Genomic DNA, 19370 nt, shown 5'->3' with positions numbered 1-19370 from the left:
AAAAAAAAAAAATATATATATATATATATATATATATATATATAGAGAGAGAGAGAGAGAGAGAGAGAGAGGGGGATTCAAACATAACACAAAAAAGCCATCAAACCACAAGGAAGAGAGCAAGACAAAAAGAAACAAAAAAGAATGACAAAAGCAAGCATAAAAGAAATCACAAAATAGCAATAAGTATATGACCATCAATAATTATTTTTTTAGGGGGATCCCTGGGTGGCTCAGCAGTTTGGCGCCTGCCTTTGGTCCGGGCGTGATCCTGGAGTCCCGGGATCAAGTCCCACATCGGGCTCCCTGCATGGAGTCTGCTTCTGTCTCTGCCTCTCTCTCTGTGTCTATCGTGAATGAATAAATAAATAAAATCTTCTAAAAAAATAATTATTTAAAAAAAATTTTTTTTTTAATTTTTAAGTAAGCTCTATCCCCAAAGCAGGGCTTGAACTCATGACCGGAGATCAAGAGCTGCAAGCTTTACTGACTCAGTCAGCCAGGTGCTCAAAAATTACTTTAAATATAAATGGACTAAATGTTCAAATCAAAAGGACACATGGTGACAGGATAAAAAACAAGACCCATCTACATGCTGCCTAAAAAAGACTCACTTCAGAGATAAAGACACCTGCAGATAGAAAGCAATAAGGGATATATATAAAAACATTTACTATGCAAATGGAAGTGAAAAGAAAGCTAGGGTAGCAATACTGACATCAGACAGACTTGAAAACAGACTATAACAAGAGACAAAAGGACAAAAAGATATAACAATTATCAATAACGATACACCCAACATATGAGTACCTAAATACATAAAGCAAATATTAACAGACCTAAAGAAAAAAATTGACAGTAATATACTAAGAGTAAGAGACTTTAACACTCCACTTACACCAATGGAGAGATTATCCAAACAGAAAATCAACAAGGAAACCGTGGCTTTGAATGACAAATTAGATCAGATGGACCTAACAGATATATTCAGAACATTCCACCCCAAAACATTCTTTTCAAGTGCACATGGAACATTCCCCCCAGGATAGATGACATCTTAGTCCACAAGTCTCAATAAACTAAAAAGAAAAAAACAACTGAAATCATATTATGCATTTTTTTTGCCAACCATAACAGTATGAAACTAGAAATCAACAATCAACCACAAGAAAACATCTGGAAAGGATATAAATATGTGGAGGCTAAATAACATGCTACTAAACAATGAATAGGTCAACCAAGAAATCAAAAAGGAAATTTCAAAATACATGGAGACAAATGAAAATGAAAACACAATGGTCTAAAATCTTTGAGATGCAGCAAAAGCTGTTCTAGGAGGGAAGATTATAGCAATACAGTCCTATCAGAAAAATTTCAAATAAAGAACCCAAGGAACACCTGAAGGAACTAGGAAATAAAGCCCAAAGCCAGTAGAAGGAAGGAAGTAATAAAGACTACAGCAGAAATAAATGAAATAAAAACTAAATAAATAATAGAACAGATCAATGACACCAGGAGTTGGTTCTTTATAAAGAAAAACAAAATTGATAAACCTTTAGCAGACTCATCAAGAAAAAAAGAAAGAATTCAAGTAAAACCAGAAATGAAGAAAGAGAAATAACAAATAAAGAAATACAAAGGATTTTAAGAGAATATAGTAAAAATTATATACCAACAAATTGGACAACCTAGAAGAAATGGATAAATCCCTAGGAATATGTAACATTCCAAAACCGAAAAAGGAAGAAAAAGGAACATTTGAACACACTTATTATTAGTAATGAAATCAAATCAGTAATCAAAAAACTCCCAAAAAACAAAAGTCCAGGACCAGAGGATCCACAGGCGAACTCATTTAAAGAACAAACATTTAAAGAAAAGTTAATTTAAAAAAAATAAAAATAAAAATAAAGAAAAGTTAATGCCTAATCTTCTCAAACTTCCAAAAAATAGAACAGGGATGAAGCTTCCAAATTCATCCTATGAGGCCAGCATTATCCTAATACCAGAATCAAATAAAGATACTATAAAAAAAAAAAAAACAGATAGGGTAGGTCAGTACCTCTGAGAAACATAAATATAAAAAACCTCAACAAAATATTAGCAAACCAAATCCACCAATACATTAAAAAAATCATTCACCACGATCAAGTGGGATTACACCAGGGATTCAAGGGTAGGTGGTTCAATATTTGCAGCTAGCATTGATATCTCACATTAACAAGAGAAAGGATAAAAACTGTGATGATTTCAGCAGACAACGCATTTGACAAAAATACATCTATTCATGATTAAAAACTCCACAAAATGAAGGCCATATATAAAAACCTCACAGCTAACATTATAGTCAATAGTGAAAACCGAGAGCTTATCCTCTAGCATTAGGAACAAGACAAGGATATCCATTCTCACCACTTTAATTCAACATAGTACTGGAAGTCTTAGCCACAGGAATCAGACAAGAAAAAGAAATAAGAGGCATCCTAAATGATAAGTAATAAACTGTCACTATTTGCAAATGACATGCTACTAAAGTAGGAAACCCTAAAGACTCCACCAAAAAACTATTAGAACTGACAAATGAATTCAGTAAAGCTTCAGGATGCAAAATATACAAAAATCTGTTGCATTTCTCTACACAAATAATGGAAGTAGCAGAAAGAGAAAGTAAGAAAACAGTCCCCTTTGTAATTACACTAAAAGTCATAAAATACCTAGGAATGAACCAAGGAGGCAAAAGACCTATACTCTGAAAAGTATAAGATATTGATGAAAAAAAGGACACAAATGGAAAGATAGTCCATGCTCATGGATTGGAAGAATTAACATTGTTAAAATATTCATACAACCCAAAGCACCCTACAGATTCAACGCAATCCTTATCAAAATACCAACAACATTTTTCACAGAACTAGAACAAATAATACGAAAATTTGTATGGAGCCACAAGAGAGCTCAAATAGCCAAAGTAATCTTGAGAAAACCGGAGGTATCACAATCCTAGATTTCAGGATATACTACACATCTGTAGTAATGAAAACAATATGGTACTGGCACAAAAACAGACACACAGATCAATGGAACAGAATAGAGAGCCTAGAAATACACCCATGCTTATATGGTCAATTAATCTACAATTAAAGAGGCAAGAACATACCATGAGGAAAAAACAGCCTCTTCAACTAATGGTGCTAGGAAATTTGAACAGCTACATGCAAAATAATGAAACGGGGCCACTTTTTTACACCATACAGAAAAATAAACTCAAAATGGATTAAAGACCTAAATGTGAGACCTGAAACTATAAAACTCCTAGAAGAAAACACAGGCAGTAATTTCTTTGACATTGGCCATAGATATATTTTTCTAGGTATGTCTCCAAAGACAAGGGAAACAAAAGCAAAAGTAAATTATTGGGACTACACCAAAATAAAAAGCTTATACATAGCAAAGGAAATCGTCAACAAAACGTAAAGGCAACCTACTGAATGGGAGAAGATGTTTGCAAATAACATATCTGATAAGGAGTTAATATCCAAAAGTTTGATATAACATATAGATATACAGACATATTTAACACCAAAAACACAAACAAGGTGATTAAAAACAGACATTTTTTCCAAGGAATTCATCAGATTGTCAAAATACACAGGGAAAGATGCCTGACATCACTCATCACCAGGGAAATGCTAATCAAAACTACAATGAGATCATCACCTCACACTAGTCAGAATGGCTAAAATCAATAACACAAGAAACAAGTGTTGGCAAAGATGTGGAGAAAAAGGAGCCCTTGTGCACCTTTGGTGGGAATGCAAATTGCTACGCTCACTGTTGGAAAACAGTATGGAGTAATTTTTTTTCTTCAAAAAATTAAAAATAGAATTACCAGATGATGCAGAAATTCCACTACTGGGTATTTACCCAAAGAAAATGAAAACACTATGCACTCTTATGTTTACTGCCATGTTATTTACAATAGCCAAGATACAGAAGCAAACCGAGTGTGTCTATCCAAAGATGAATGGACAAAGAAGATGTACTGCATACACAGACATATATATACATACATATAAATAAAATGGAATATGACTCAGCTGTAAAAAAAGAATGAGATCTTGCCATTTGCAGTAACACAGATGGACCCTAGAGAGTGTAATGCTAAATAAGTGACTCAGAGAAAGAAAAATATGATTTCACCCATATGTGCAATTTAAGAAACAAAACAAAACAACAACTGGAAAAAAGGGGAGAGAGAGAGAGAGACAAACCAAAAAAAAAACAGACTCAAGAGTATGAGTGTTTGCCAGATGGAGGTGGATGGAAGGGGTGAAAAAAGGAGATCAAGAATACACTTATCTAGATAAGCACTGAATAATGTATAGTATTGGTTAATCATTACATTGTACACCTGTGACTAATATAACACTGTATATTAACTATACTTCAATAAGCAGCAAGACCGTGTTTTTTTTTTTTTTTTTTTTTTAAGATTTCATTTATCCACGAGAGACAGAGAGAGAGAGATGCAGAGACATGACAGAGGGAGAAGCAGGCTCCATGTAGGGAGCCTGATGTGGGACTTGATCCCCGGTCTCCAGGATCACACCCTGGGCTGAAGGCAGCACTAAACCACTGAGCCACCCGGGCTGCCCAAGACCGTGTTCTATGGTAGATTGTTTCCAGCTATTCGCTGTCTTTACTCTAAGATTACACATTCCTATGTGATGTGCACTCTTCCTGGTATTTTCTTCCCCTATGGATTCACTTTGGCCACATTACTTTGGTGAACAGAAGTGACTAATAAATGCTACCTCTGACAGGAAGCTTTAAAAGTTATAACAGGGTTTGGCCATCTCTTTTCCCTATGCCAAGAGTCTGGGATGTCCTAGGTAAGGGTCTCAGGATAAAGAGAACAAGAATTGGAGTCACAGCCAATCCACAAAGGCATGCATCACAAATGAGAAAATAAATCTTTGTCTTTGTAATAGACTTTGGGATTGGTGTTTCTGTAACACAACCTGGCAAAAACTGAGTAACGTGGATTTAAAACCTACAAAGTTCAATTTAGTCTCATTTCTTTCTGCCAGAGATGAATAAAATATGATTCTAGAAGTTCTTGGGCAGCCCCGGTAGTGCAGCGGTTTAGTGCCGCCTGCAGCCCGGGGTGTGATCCTGAAGACCTGGGATCGAGTCCCATGTCGGGCTCCCTGCGTGGAGCCTGCTTCTCCCTCTGCCTGTGTCTCTGCCTTCTCTCTCTGTGTCTCTATGAATAAATAAATAAAATCTTAAAAAAAAAAAAAAAAAAGTTCTCCCAAATCTTTACATACAAAACAAAAGCTTTGTTTATATGACTTCAACATGACAATAGTTTCAACTTAAATTCTGATTGTAAAGGCTGAATATTATTTATAAATTGTATGCATGTTACTGTACTAGTATATTGTACACACAAAACACACATAGAATATTTTATTTTAGAAAATTTTCTTTTTTTTTAATTTTTATTTATTTATGATAGTCACACAGAGATAGAGAGAGAGAGGCAGAGACATAGGCAGAGGAAGAAGCAGGCTCCATGCACCGGGAGCCCGACGTGGGATTCAATCCCGGGTCTCCAGGATCGCACCCTGGGCCAAAGGCAGGCGCCAAACCACTGCTCCACCCAGGGATCCCCGAAAATTTTATTTCTTAAAAAATTTATTTATTTGGAGAAAGTGAGAGACAGCATGAGCTGGAGGGGAGGGGCAGAGAGAGAGGGAGAAGCAGACTCCCCACTGAGCAGGGAGCCTGATGGAAGGGCTTGACCCCAGGACCCCCAAGATCATGACCTGAGCCAAAGGCAGATAGATGCTTAACCAACTGAGCCATCCAGTGCCTCTTTTTTAGAAAATCTTAAATAATTAAGTAAAAACAAAATATATGGCATAATATTTATTTATAGTATGGGAATTCTTTTTGCTCTGGCTTATTTGTGAATTAATACATTTTAAAGATTTATTTATTCATTTTAGAGAGAGAGTGCAGGCGGAAGGGCAGAGGGAGGGGCAGAAAGAAAGAGAGAGAGAAAAGAGAGAAAGAGAGACACTCAAGATGACTCTGAGTTGAGCTTGGAGCCCAATGCAGGGCTGAATCCAACAACTCTGAGTTCACAACCAGAGCAGAAACCAAGAGTTGGATGCCTAACTGACTGTGCCCCCCAGGTGCCCCCAATACGTTTATTAAAAAAAAAAAAAAAAAAAAGCATCATAACACTTTGGATTCAGCCATTCAAAAACCTGACTTCTGGATTCAGTTTATTTGATTACATGGTTTAAATGGATATCATAGCTAGAGAAGATAATTTACAAAGACATGGAGATCCAAAATGGAAGAAGCCCATTTCATCTTCAGCAGTGCTTACTAAATCCTGAGACTATCAATTTCATTCACCAATTCTAAAATTAAAACGCAACATTATTTGCTTTAATCAATCAACATCTCACCTGCTTTCATTACATCATTCTTTTAATGATTCTGCTTCTATCTACTTTTGCCCTCCTCTCTCCAATCATTCTCTAGTCAGCAGTCAGGATGATCTTTCTGAAATACAAATCTGATTGTGTCATTCCACTGCTTTAAACTATTCAATGGCTTCCTAATGCTCTTGAGAGAGATTTCAATGTATTATTTAGATAAAACCAATTTATTCAAGACTTAAGTTCAAATTCTGGCTTCCTATGCTCTGTGAACATCCTCACAAAGCTGCAGATTTCTCCTCAGAAAAATGGAGACACTACCTCTTTAAAAAGTTATGGGGATTACATAACTCCATGTAAAGAAGGCTCTAAGTCTTCCAAACAATGACACTGCTCCTTTCATGAGAACAATGTTACTTCTAACAATGCTACTTTGTGGCATCAGATCCCTGAGCTTCCCAAGATGTCATTCTAAACCAGTAATCTAACATAGTAGTCACCAGATTTTCCTTAAATGATTTATCTTTGTTTCCACACCCCACTCTTATGAACATATCTTTATTTTAGTTTAAAGGAAGCGATCTAAGATGCACTTATTTCCAAATATAATGCTCCTAGTATGTAGCTCTTAGTATGCAACATGTAACAACAAACAATAACTTTGTAAACAACTGGTTAAAGAGGCAAGTACCTGCATGGCAATAGGTCCTTGGGACATCTGAGAGCTATAATTCATTCCTATCATGCCTTGCATATTAGGCTGCATGACAGAGACCATAGGAAATCCTTGCTGCTGCATCGGGATCAGTCCAGCTGAAAAACAAAGATGTCATTAAAGTCAATGTAAAAAAATTTTTTTTGATACAGAGAGAGAGAGTGAGCGAACAAGTGAGCAAGTATGCACATTTGAGCAAGCTTGGGAGGGGCAGACAGAGAAAGACAATCCCAAGTAGACTCCACATCCAGCACAGAGCCCGATGCTGGGCTCAATCTGATGACTCCAAGATCATGACCTGAGTCAAAATCAAGAGTCAGCCACTTAACCGACTGAGTCACCCAGGTGCCCCTAAAGTCAATGTATTTTAATGGTTCTTTTTTTTTTTTTTTTTAAGATTTTATTTATTTATTCGTGAGAGACACAGAGAGAGAGGCAGAGACAAGCAGGGGGAGAAGCAGGCTCCCCACAGGGAACCCGATGTGGGACTTGATCCCAGGACCCAGGGATCATGCCCCAGCTGAAGGCAGACATTCAACCACTGAGCCACCGAGGTGCCTCCAAAGGTTATTTTCTTAAAACCATAAGTATGAAGGACTTGTTACTTGGGAGGCAGCGCACTTTAGTGTAAAAAGCACAGGCTGTGGAGTGAGACAGACCTGAGTATGAATTCCATTCCATCAGTTACTTAGCTATGTGATCTTGGGCAAGTTACAAAACTTTATCTGTAAAGTGAAGATAATAATAACTTTTCTACAGAATATTTAAGCATATTAAAAAAATTAACAGTATCATGAAACTATGTTTATAGTATAGTATCACCCAAACTTTTCCAATGAAGTATCCTCAAGAGTGGAGGAGACTGAAAATACATCCCTTTGGGAATTTAATAAATACTAAGTGCCTGCGCAGCCCAGGTGGCTCAGTGGTTTAGCGCCGCCTTTGGCCCAGGGCGTGATCCTGGAGACCCCAGATCGAGTCCCGCATCGGGCTCCCTGCATGGAGCCTGCTTCTCCCTCTGCCTGTGTCTCTGCCTCTCTCTCTGTGTCTCTCATGAATAAATAAAATCTTAAAAAAAAAAAACCAACACTAAGTGCCTACCATATTTTAGGCACAGTGTTAGAGAATTGGTACACAACCATGAATAAAACAAAATCCCTACATGGCCTGAACACAAATTCAACCAAATTTTGTTCTTCTATTACATCTATGTTGGTCCTACTATAAGGAGCTTTTGGTCAAATTTTGATTTTAAAAATTAAAGGTCTGGTAAAGTATGCCACATTTACCTTGTGAGTTCTATGTACCTTAAAGGTTATTTACACACCATTTAATTTCAGAAGCATGAACATCCATATTTATAAGGAACATCAGTAGTGGCATTCACTTATTCATTCAATCATTTATTCAAACATTTGAGGGCCTACTCCTTGTTAGGCACCATTCTAGGGACACAGTAGTAAACAATACCAAGTCCTTGTCCTCATGGAATTACATGTTTTCCCTCTCGCCCCTTTGGACCTAAAGTTTTGTTCATTTGATTTAGTTTTATTTAATTCTTGAATGGGTAACTCAGATACTTGGTACAACATTTAAAGGCATGAAACTATGCACAGTGAAAACTCTCATCTCTCTTGTCTTCTGTTCACCTATCATGATCTTGTGGCTACTCCTGCTGTCAGCTTCTTGTGTATGCTTTCAGAAATAATCCATGCATAATTTAAAGCCTTCTAATGATCAGAAAGTCCTCTCTAACATACTTTGTATATTAAAAAAAATCTCAAAAAAATTCCAAATTCCATAAGAAAAAATATCAGGCAAACTTTTAGGCTCTCTTTTTGCTCTATATGTAGATTTTTTACTTGAAGTTTACAAATATGCAAAATCTTGAGCCATGATAATGAATAATAACTCTGCAATGCCTTCCTAAAGAACAAAAGATCTCAAACCATTCTATCTAAATCTGAGACACATCTAAGTATAGATAGCTTAAATAATGCATAAATGTTAGCACAATGGAAATAATACAACTGACCCTTGGAAAAATTTACCTGAAACTCAACCTCCATCACTGATTACAAATGGAGACAAAGTCAGTATGAGCCACTGACCACCTGCTACTGAGCTACTCTTTATCTTTCATCTCTATTGGTGACCTGGGAGTCTCTGTTTCTAGAAATTCTAGCATAAGCAATCAACACTGGCTTTGTGAGAAGGGCCAGTTTTCAGAAGCAGATTGGTATGTGTCAGGGGTACAATTAAGAGCATGTGACCAGAAAGAAGAGAAAGGCAGACATATTCTTTCTTCAATGCTGTGTCCCAATGCCACAGCAGGAGGAGTCAAGATTATATCCCTTCACTACAGTTGCCCTGAAGATACAGCTAGAATTAATATTGGTAGGCCCTCATCTTAAACAGAAAGGATATACCCAGTAAAGAAATTGAAAATATAACTGACACTTAAAAAATTATTTATATTGAATCAGAGTATGTTATCTCTTATAAGACCAAATTCATATAGAGAAAACATGACAATAAAGGATACTTAAAGAGGTTCATTTACTCATTCAACAAACATCCACAGAGACCCTCTAATTTTCTATCAGTATGCTGGGTGCTGCAGACACTGAGAAGCATAAGGCAGACATAGCTTCTGCCCTATGGAGCTAACAATCTAGAATTAGGCAATTTTTGAGAAATGTTAAGAATTAACTGGTAGATAGGTTCAAGACTATAGGAAAACTTTACTCTATTTGGCAGAATCAGGACTTTTTTTATCCACTTAATTCCCACATAAAAATAAAAGTGAAAAGTGTAAAATTTCAGCTTTCACATACCTTGAGGGGGTCTCATTCCACCTGCAACTGGGAACATGAAGCTGAAAACAGAAGAAAACTAGATCAAGACCTTAATATATACAAGTATTTCAAATAAAACAATTCTGTTTTACATAAACCAAAGAACTGTAGATAGAGTCCTATCATTTTTTCTGTAGTACAATACTGAATTTCAGTACAGATTGAACATTCACAGGACGCATGAGATTGTGTTAGCATAGGGAGGAAATTTTTGAAATAGAAAACTAGTCCTGGTCCTGTCAATGGGTGACTTCCCCGGACTCCAATTTCTCCATCCATAAAACAAGCAGGTTGGATTAGATTCAATTCAGTGAACATGTATTGAGTACTTAACTACATGGAGGAACTGACTCAGCTCACAGTCTGGGCGAAGACATGTATGCAGGCAACTAACTAATACTGGACAGAATGTGCTAAGTGCTGGAAGAGGTCCAAAATACCAACCGAGATGAAAAGAAAAAGATTAATTTGATGGGTTATATCTCAGGGAGTTTTGTGAAGGTATCTTTTTTTTTTTGTGAAGGTATCTTTTAAAGCTGAACCTCAAAGAGAGTCACACTATATTGTTTGAGTGAGAGCTCTGAGGCCAGAGCTGTGTTTAGAGAAATAATTTAACCTTGATTATAAGATACAGGATTAGAGAAGTAAAGCAGGTTGTAGAGGACCTTTGATTTTCCTTTGAATATTATATGAAGGCAGAGATTATTAATTGTGGTAAAACACACATGACAAAATTTTATCATTTTAATCATTTAAAAAAATTATTTATTTGAGACAGTGAGAGAGCAAGAGAGAGCATGAGCAGGGGGAGGGAGAAGCAGACTCCCTGCAGAGTGGGGAGCATTGACATGAGGCTTGATCCCAGGACCCTGAGGATCATGACCTGAGCAGGAAGATGCTTAACTGACTGAGCCACCCAGAAGTCCCCCATTTTAACCTTTTTTAAGTATATAGTTTGTAGCATTAAGTTCATTCATGATGTTGTACAACTATAACCATGATCCATTTCCAGAACTTTTTCATCATCCCCAATAAAGACTCTATACTCATGAAACAATAACTCCCCATCACTCCCTCCCCCAACCCCCAGTAGCCACTACTTTTTGTTTCTTTGAATTTGCCTATTCTAGTTACCTCATATCAAATGGAATCATACGATGCTTGTCCTTTTTATATCTGACTTATTTCACTTAACATACTATTTTTTAGGTTCATCCATTTTGTAGCAGGTATCAGCATTTCATTCTTTTTTTATGGCTGAATAATAAGTACTCCATTATATGGTCATAACACATTTTGTTAATACATTCATCTATTGATGGACACTTGGGTTGTTTCTACCTTTTGACTGTTGTGAATAATGCTCCTATGAAGTTAGTATACAAGTATCTGTTTGAGTTCCCCCCCCCCCCCCCCCGTTTGAGTCAAGTCTTTTGGATATATATTTAGGAGTGGAATTGCTGGGTCATATAGTAATTCTGTTTATTCTGAGAAACTGCCAAACTGATTTCCACCACAGCTGCCCCATTTTGTATTCTCACTAGCAACGCATAGAGCTTCAATTTCTCCACATCCTCACTAACATTTGTTATTTTGTGTTGTTGTTGTTGTTGTTTTTTATAATAGTTATGCTAAAGGGTATGAAGTATTATCTCATTGTGATTTGGATCTGCATTCCCCTGATGTCACAGGTTCTAAGTAGGAGAGTGAAATGATCAGAAATGTGGTTTGGGTTTTTCTAGGAATGGGGTAAAGCAGAGATGATTTGAAGCAAAAAGAACCAGCTAAGAAACTACCACAATAATCTTAATAACAGATGAAGAGGGCCAGAACCAGCGTGGTAGGACTAGAAGAGGTGAATGAAAGCTATTTGAAAAGAAGAATCAAGAGGACTTGGCAATTGCCAAGATGGGGGAAAAGCAGTGAAGAAGCAGAAAGAGCTGAAGATGATGCTGAGATTTTGAGCCTGAGGAACAGTATGGATGATGATACTGTTTCCTAAAAGAAGAAACCCTTGACTAGGTTTGGGGAGGGAGGATGTAGGAGTGCCTCTCTGAGGAGTGATCTAGTAGGCAATCAGAAAAGTAACTCAAGCACAGGAGAAGGCTCTCGATCAATGTAGCTAGGCTCTTTGAAAATAAAGGTTAAAAAAAAATAAAATTAAGCTCTGGTTGTGAATGAAACTAAGCTAAGAGAACATCCATATATAGGGGGAAGAAAAAGCACAACTTGGAGAATTCTTATGGTGAAAACTGAGTAGGAAATGGTCACTGAGAGCCAACAGAGTTGGTTATAATTGAGTGATAACTAAGGAAGGACCACATTTTTGGGAAAAAGGAATAAATTACCAGTATTTAATGTTGTAGAAAAGCTGAACAGAATGGGGATTAACAAAAAAGCTCACTGCTTCCAAAAATGCTAATCTTTGAGTAAACAGTGCAAAGAAGAGAAACTCTTGGACCTGTATAGAGAAAGTTGGGATATAAAAGATATATTTAGTAATTGATAAAGTATTTGAGGGAATGAGATTAAGATAGAAAGGTAGCAAAAGAGATCTGCTTTGAAACGGAAGAGGGACTTCCTTCTATAAGACTGGAAGGAAAGAAAATGAGACAATTCAATGAAGAAAAAGTCTAAGTGGGAAAGACATAATCTGGGAGGCAAGGGTCTGGAGGGGGTGTTTTGGGTAATCTTTAAAGAGTCTAGCAAAATCTAGGAATTATGTGCCAAATTTATGTGTTCTTGCACTTTTCTTCCTTTCCCAGGAAAATGGCTAAAATCCAAATTTTAGAGTCTTTCAGTTCTAAAATATTTTTAATTAAAAAAAATTTTGTAAAGAGTTCTACAAAGTTCTAGTTGGACATCTATCTGGTTATATGTTATTTATAGCTTTGTAGGGGATCTGAACTTTTAACAAATTCTACTGCTGACAAGCAGTCTGGCACCCAGAGAGAGGCCTGAATATTGAACAGCTTTTCTGAATGGCACAGAAGATGTATTAGCTAAGTAATGTGTTAAGTAGACAAGATGTTTAAATTCCAAGTTGACATTTGGTAGTATCACTTTTTAAAAAAGCTACTCACACATACTAAGACATATAAACTTAGGAGCAATGCATTTAAGTAATCAACTCGTCAAGACTTTTCCAAATCAGTCTTAAGGATTAAAATTACCAACATGGCTTGGTGGCTAAATAAAAACTAGAAACTCAAGTTATATATATTTTTTCCAGATCAGCCATAAATTAACTGTAAAGCTCTATACCAACCCCTTCATCACCCTGTCCTGTTTCCCCTCTGTCAAATGAAGGCACAGAACTGCAGGTTTGCCAAGGTCCCAACTAAGACAACCAAATAAACAAGAATAAATGTATAGACATATAAAGGTTACCTTGAAAACAAACAAAAATTAAATTTAGAACATTACCGACAAACATGACTTACTCCAGGAATTTTTAGCAATCCAAACTCCTTAGTGACCTATGTACCACTCATGAGGTTCTCTGGAATGTTTAGACGACTAACTTCAACATGCTTCAAGACTGTTTAGACAAGCAGCTAAGCTACTGATAAGACAGCAAAAGGTTGGCAAAAAGACCCAACACCCACTGCTCCCCAAAACTGGGCAGCAAGATGACTAACAATTTAATTTCAAAGGCAAAACCACTATTTATGACCAATACCCAAGCGTGAAAGCAGAACTGTAAGGTCTACTTGTCACAGGCCTATCCCATTCATCCTTCCCTTTTGGTTATCTTTGCTACTAACCATCTGTTCTCAAGCATGGACTCTAACAAAACGTCTTAAAGCATCTCTCTGCCTCCAAACTCTAGGACTTTAGTACAGCTCACAGAACACAGGTGAGGGGCATCTTCCTCAAGGACCATTGATAAGGCTACTCTGTAATGAATTTCCTTTAGTTTATATCCCAGGCCCCCTCTAGTTTTAGCACAATTTTTTTCAGCTTTATCTCACAAAACTCATCTCCCCCTTAGTGCCACAATCCATCCAGCCTACTTGCTGTTCCCTTAGTGTTCAGTAGGCCTTCAAATTTCTTATGATAAGCCCTTGACCCCCTTCCTCTTCTTCCAAATGACGCCCAGCTGAAACACCTCCTTTGCCTCAATGTAGCCTGAATCCGCAAATATCTACAGAATATTTTCTTTTTTTAAAAGATTGTATTTATTTATTTATTAATGAGAGACACAGAGAGAGTCAGAGACACAGGCAGAGGAAGAAGCAGGCTCCACGCAGGGAGCCCGACACGGGACTCGATCCCGAGTCTCCAGGACCTCGGCTGAACAGGTGCCAAACCGCTGAGCCACCCAAGCGTCCCTACAGAGTATTTTTTATGTTACAATGTGCTAGAAGCAGTGGAAGATGAAAAGATGAGGAAGCCCTTAAAGAGCTTATAAAAGAGCAGGAAAAACACAAGCTCACAAATGCTAATATCCCAGAAGGATACAGACTAATCAAGATCTTTCAGCTTTTCTCTCTGCCGTACTTGTCTTTAAAATTAAAAAAAAAAAATTATACTTCTCATCTCTTGGGTAAATTTTGTCCTTTATATAACTCTAGCATTTACTCTAAAGTGGCTCAACCAGGATATTAGTCAAAAGTAGGCTAATATTAATGAGGTTGGAAAATGCCATTGCTTTTTGTTTAGTCTCTTAGAACAGAAACAAGGATCTAAGAAATATGGTACCTTAAAGTTCCTGGATTTTCTCTATTAAAAGCTGAGAAAGGTTGGCTGGCTCTTTTTCTTTTCCCTTAAAATATATTTAGGCTATCATAATGTTAACTTCCTTATACAAAAACCTCAGCCTTCACCACTGCTCTCTAAAAATCAGAATATTCTTTCAGCCTCAGAAAGTTTCCAATAAGTGTAATATTTACCATATATTTTGCAAGGTAAGGATCATTTTAACCACTTTTCTCTCCCATATATCCTCTACAGTTTTATTTCTTTAAAAAAGATTTTTATTTATTTATTCATGAGAGACACAGAGAAAGAGAGGCAGAGACATCGACAGAGGGAGAAGCAGGTGCCTCACAGGGAGCCCGATGTGGGACTCGATCCCGGATCCTGGGACCAGGCCTTGAGCTGAAGGCAGACACTCAATCGCTGACCCACCCAGGCGTCCCATATCCTCTATAGTTTTAGAATGCAATGTTACTCCAACTTTTTTTTTTTTTTTTTAAGATTTTATTTATTTATTCATGAGAAAGAGAGAGAAAGAGAGGCAGAGACACAGGCAGAGGGAGAAGCAGGCTCCATGCAGGGAGCCCGACCTGGGACTGGGTCCCAGGTCTCCAGGATCATGCCGTGGGCCGAAGGCGGCGCTAAACCGCCGAGCCACCCAGGCTACCCTCCAACCAACTTTTACACATGAAAGAAACTTTAAAATCAATCATTCTAACTTCCATTATAATTTCAAGCCATACTGATTTTTTAAAACGAGCGTTCATGGGGGATCCCTGAGTGGCTCAGTGGTTTAGCGCCTGCCCTTGGCCCAGGGCGTGACCCTGGAGTCCCGGGATTGAGTCCCACATCAGGCTCCCTGCATGGAGCCTCCTTCTCCCTCTTCCTGCGTCTCCGCCTCTCTCTTTCTGTCTCTAATGAATGAATGAATGAATGAATAAATAAAATCTTTAAAAAAATGAGTGTTCATGGACTAGTGACATTAAAATACTACAAACTAAGAGGTATGATCCACTCAACTTTTTGCACCTGAGGTCCTCAAGCACGCACAAAAAACAGAAGCCAAACCACCAAAAGACGACCAAGGTTTTGAGGGAACATTACTGACAAACACGACTTACTCTGTAGGCCTAAAATACCAGATTCTTTTAAGTTTGTATTTTCTCAGAACTTAGTGCCATGATTGATCAAATCAATGCCACTCAAGCCATTTGAAAAACTGGCATCACATATAGAAAATAAATCATTACATATTTGTCTTCTGCAGCCAAAAACTGACTTATGTCAAATAACAATGTAAGAATCAAGAAACAATATAAGAAAAAAAAAAAAACAGTTTTACATGTAAAGTGAAAGATGTGTAGAGGAAATGGAAAGTGGAGCTGTACAACAGCCACTGTCCTTTTTCCCCCAGCATCTACATAAGCATCTGCAGGGGGTGATAACTTTAAAGACTTTACACTTTAGTGTTCGTGACTCCAAAATTAAAAAAAAAAAAAAAAACAAAAAACACTGCCTATCGAAACACTAACATTTTGCTTTCCAAAAATAATTTAGGATGCTGAAGATAAAAAGCTAATTTTATCTTCAACTGTGTATGCCCTATGGGGTTGCCTAACAAAACCAACTCCGACTAGGTCATCATAGAAGTGGGGTGGAAACTTCCCGGAATAAAAGATTTCCTTAAATGATGAAGTTGTCAAGTTGCAAACGTTCTTCTCCTTTATTCATCACTCTGGATAGGAGAACCAGAGGCAATTCCTATTTGACGGAGGAGAGGGCAGGTTTGTTTCAGGACCAAGCCAAAGTCTGGAAAGCTTTGTTCTGCTAACTGCGTAACTGCTGTTTAATAGTGATTAGATTTTAATAAGGAGACGAGTCTTACGAGTCACGTCTACAAGGGCTCTTTACTAATTCGAAGGTCTTCAGCTTTTTCCTGCTGTTTCTCCCGTGTCGCTACGGTGGTAAAAAGGACAGGGCATTCTAAACGGGGGAAGACAAACAGTACACAGACAGACACACAGACGCGCGCGCGTCGGGGACCGCTCCTCAGTTCGCTCTCCCTGGTCGAGCCCGGAGCGCCCCGCGAGAGGGAAGTCTGGTCGCTGCGGGCCAGCCAGGGCTGGAAGCGAGGCGTCGGGGTTCCTGTGCCCTCCCGGCCCCGGCCGGGCGCCAGCCCAACCGAGCGGACCCTCACCTCCTGCTCCTGCTCCTGCTCCTGCTCCTGCTCCTCCTCTCCTCCCCGCACTGGGACGCTCTCGCTCGCTGCTCGGCCCCGGCACCGACGCCGCGGAGCCTGGGAGGCGGGAGTCAGGCGCCGGGCTCCCCCCGACCCGCCCGGCCTAGGTGCCCCGGAGGACCCCCTCCTCCCGTAACCCAGTGTCACAGGAAAAGGGGTCGAAGCGGGCGAAAACCGCCATAACCGCCAAGCAGCCCTCGCCCCGGCGGGGCCGGCCCCGGAGTCCGGCTCGGCTCTTCACACCCACCTGCCTCCCCCGGCGGCCCCCGCGCCGGCTCCCGCGGCCGCGCCGCCGCCAGCCCCGGCTCCCGGCCGCAGCGCCATCTTGCTCCGGGCCCGCCGCCGCCACCTTACGAGCAGCTGTCAGCTGGAGACAGCCACTTCCGGGGCAGACGCCCGCCCCTCCACGCCGCGGCCTGGGTGACGGGGCGGGGCCTTGCGCCCACGTGACCCCCACGCCCCGGGGGGTGCGGCGCGCCCTTGTCACGTGAGCCGACCTCCGCCTGGGGTCCTCCCGAGTGCGGCGCTAGTTCTGGGGTTGCCTGGGCGGCCCCGGGGAGCTGATTCATTCCCTGGCGGGGCCCTCCGGAGAGCCCGGCCGGCCGCCAAGCGGCAAATCGTTGTCCCTCCCTTTGAAAAACCGTCATGTTGGTTAGTGGAGAGATTGAACCTTGCTTTTTAAACCGAATGATGGGTGCACCGGTATTCTTCTATTCTTTTTACACATAAAGACTAGGTGGATCCTGAACGGTCCTTTGATAGCTTAACAGCGCTGACGAGTGATCACCAGTCTCCACTTTTTCCCAAGAAAGCGGGAGCTTCCTTTTGGTACGCACCCCAGCAGATGGAAGGTTTTTAAAATTTAATTTAGTAAAAGCAGCCTGGAGCAAATAAACCCAGCCCATATATAAAACCTTCAACGTGTACCATTCTTGTGTTTGGTTCTACCAACATGCCATCCAGTTATCCCTGCTTTTCCTATACTTGCAAGCAGGGGCAAAACGGTGTTCATCACTCTGAACCTATCTGGATATACATGTATAAATTATATATATATATAATATATAATAATTATATATATATTATATATATATAATGTGGGCCTTTTTATTTTTTCCCTTATTCGAACTGTAAGTAAAATACAAAAATCCAGCGTAAACTTTTTCAAGCCTTCAAGCAAAGTTTGATTAGCAAGTAATGGGTTAATTATAATCAGCTTTCTTTCATTATTGCCCCAGGGCTTTTACAGGGAAACCATTTGTAGTAAGTTATCCTTTATTGGGCACACATCATTAGTCAGGAACCTTACTGAATTTTTTCAAATCCTCAGTGTCTGTGTAACTATTACTATTGGCATTTTGCAGATGAGAAAAGCAAGTTTAAAAGAAGTTGTAACTTGGGATCCCTGGGTGGCGCAGCGGTTTGGCGCCTGCCTTTGGTCCAGGGCGTGATCCTGGGGATCCAGGATTGAATCCCACGTCGGGCTCCCGGTGCATGGAGCCTGCTTTTCCCTCTGCCTGTGTCTCTGCCTCTCTCTCTCTCTGTGACTATCATAAATAAATTAAAAAAAAAAAAAGGAAGTTGTAACTTATCCAGGTCATACAGCTGCAAAGCAGCAGGACCAGGATTCAAACTCAGGGGTTTCACATAAAAGTCTTGCTCATTTCACTAGTGTGGCTATTCATTATCACGTATTCTTTTCCTAATAGTCTATTAATTTCATTTTTCCTCTTCTTTAGGTGAAACTGAAATTTGTGTAGCATATAGTCTCAACTAATAGAAAGGTGCTAAATTTGGTATTGATCCATGGACAGTTAATACTGATTTATATAGCTACTATTATTTAAGGATGAGTAGTTTACACAGGAGAAAACACTAAAAAGGGGAAATAAAGTCAAATGAAGAGTATGTCAAGCATAGAAGGTATGATCTCTTGTTTCTGCCAGGATACTTTGTTCTCCTTTGCCTGTGGATGCCTTCATCTGCCAGCCTCAGCACAGGAGGTCAGCCTTCCATGACGTTAGATGCCATCCGCTGATGCTTCAGCACTTTGGCCTTATGTCTCACAACGCATTTGCCACTATTTGTTCCTTTACACCCACCAATACACTCTAAGGGCACAAACTGTTATTAAGCCTTATATTTCTAACCAAATATATCATGTTTGTTTAAGGAATATTCAGCAGTAATTTAGAACATGTCAGGCACAGAGCTAGGCATTTCCAAAATTGAGACAAAGTTAATATTACCCCCAATTTCAAACACAAAAAAAGAGAAGCTCTGAGAAATTAAAGAACCTATTCAAAGTCATACAGGTGGCAATCGGTGGCACCATCACAACTACCTCCTGGATATAGACTCAAGAATCTGTTTGCAAGGACAAAGAAAAATCACGTTTA

General features: G+C 39.2%; 1 protein-coding gene across 10 annotated transcripts in view; it reads right to left on the bottom strand.

Annotated features, from left to right (window-relative positions):
• Positions 1-17337, bottom strand: part of SYNRG (synergin gamma) — an 84176-nt gene extending 66839 nt beyond the window's left edge. For 8 of the 10 annotated variants that reach the window (XM_077852266.1, XM_077852267.1, XM_077852269.1 and 5 more), the window contains exons 1-3: positions 17219-17336; positions 10011-10051; positions 7150-7271 (exon numbers count right to left, since the gene is read on the bottom strand). In XM_077852266.1, the coding sequence (XP_077708392.1) occupies positions 7150-7271; positions 10011-10051; positions 17219-17295 (240 nt within the window). In that variant the 5' untranslated portion in view covers positions 17296-17336. Of the gene's footprint in view, positions 1-7149; positions 7272-10010; positions 10052-17218 lie in introns of all 10 variants that reach the window. The other 2 variants (XM_077852268.1, XM_077852273.1) reach the window with 2 other exon arrangements.
• Between the last annotated feature and the right edge of the window lie 2033 nt (positions 17338-19370).

The sequence above is a fragment of the Canis aureus genome, chromosome 16 (assembly GCF_053574225.1).
Source record: "Canis aureus isolate CA01 chromosome 16, VMU_Caureus_v.1.0, whole genome shotgun sequence".
In the NCBI taxonomy this organism is placed as follows: domain Eukaryota; kingdom Metazoa; phylum Chordata; class Mammalia; order Carnivora; family Canidae; genus Canis; species Canis aureus.
This window is presented reverse-complemented; position numbering and strand designations above follow the sequence as displayed.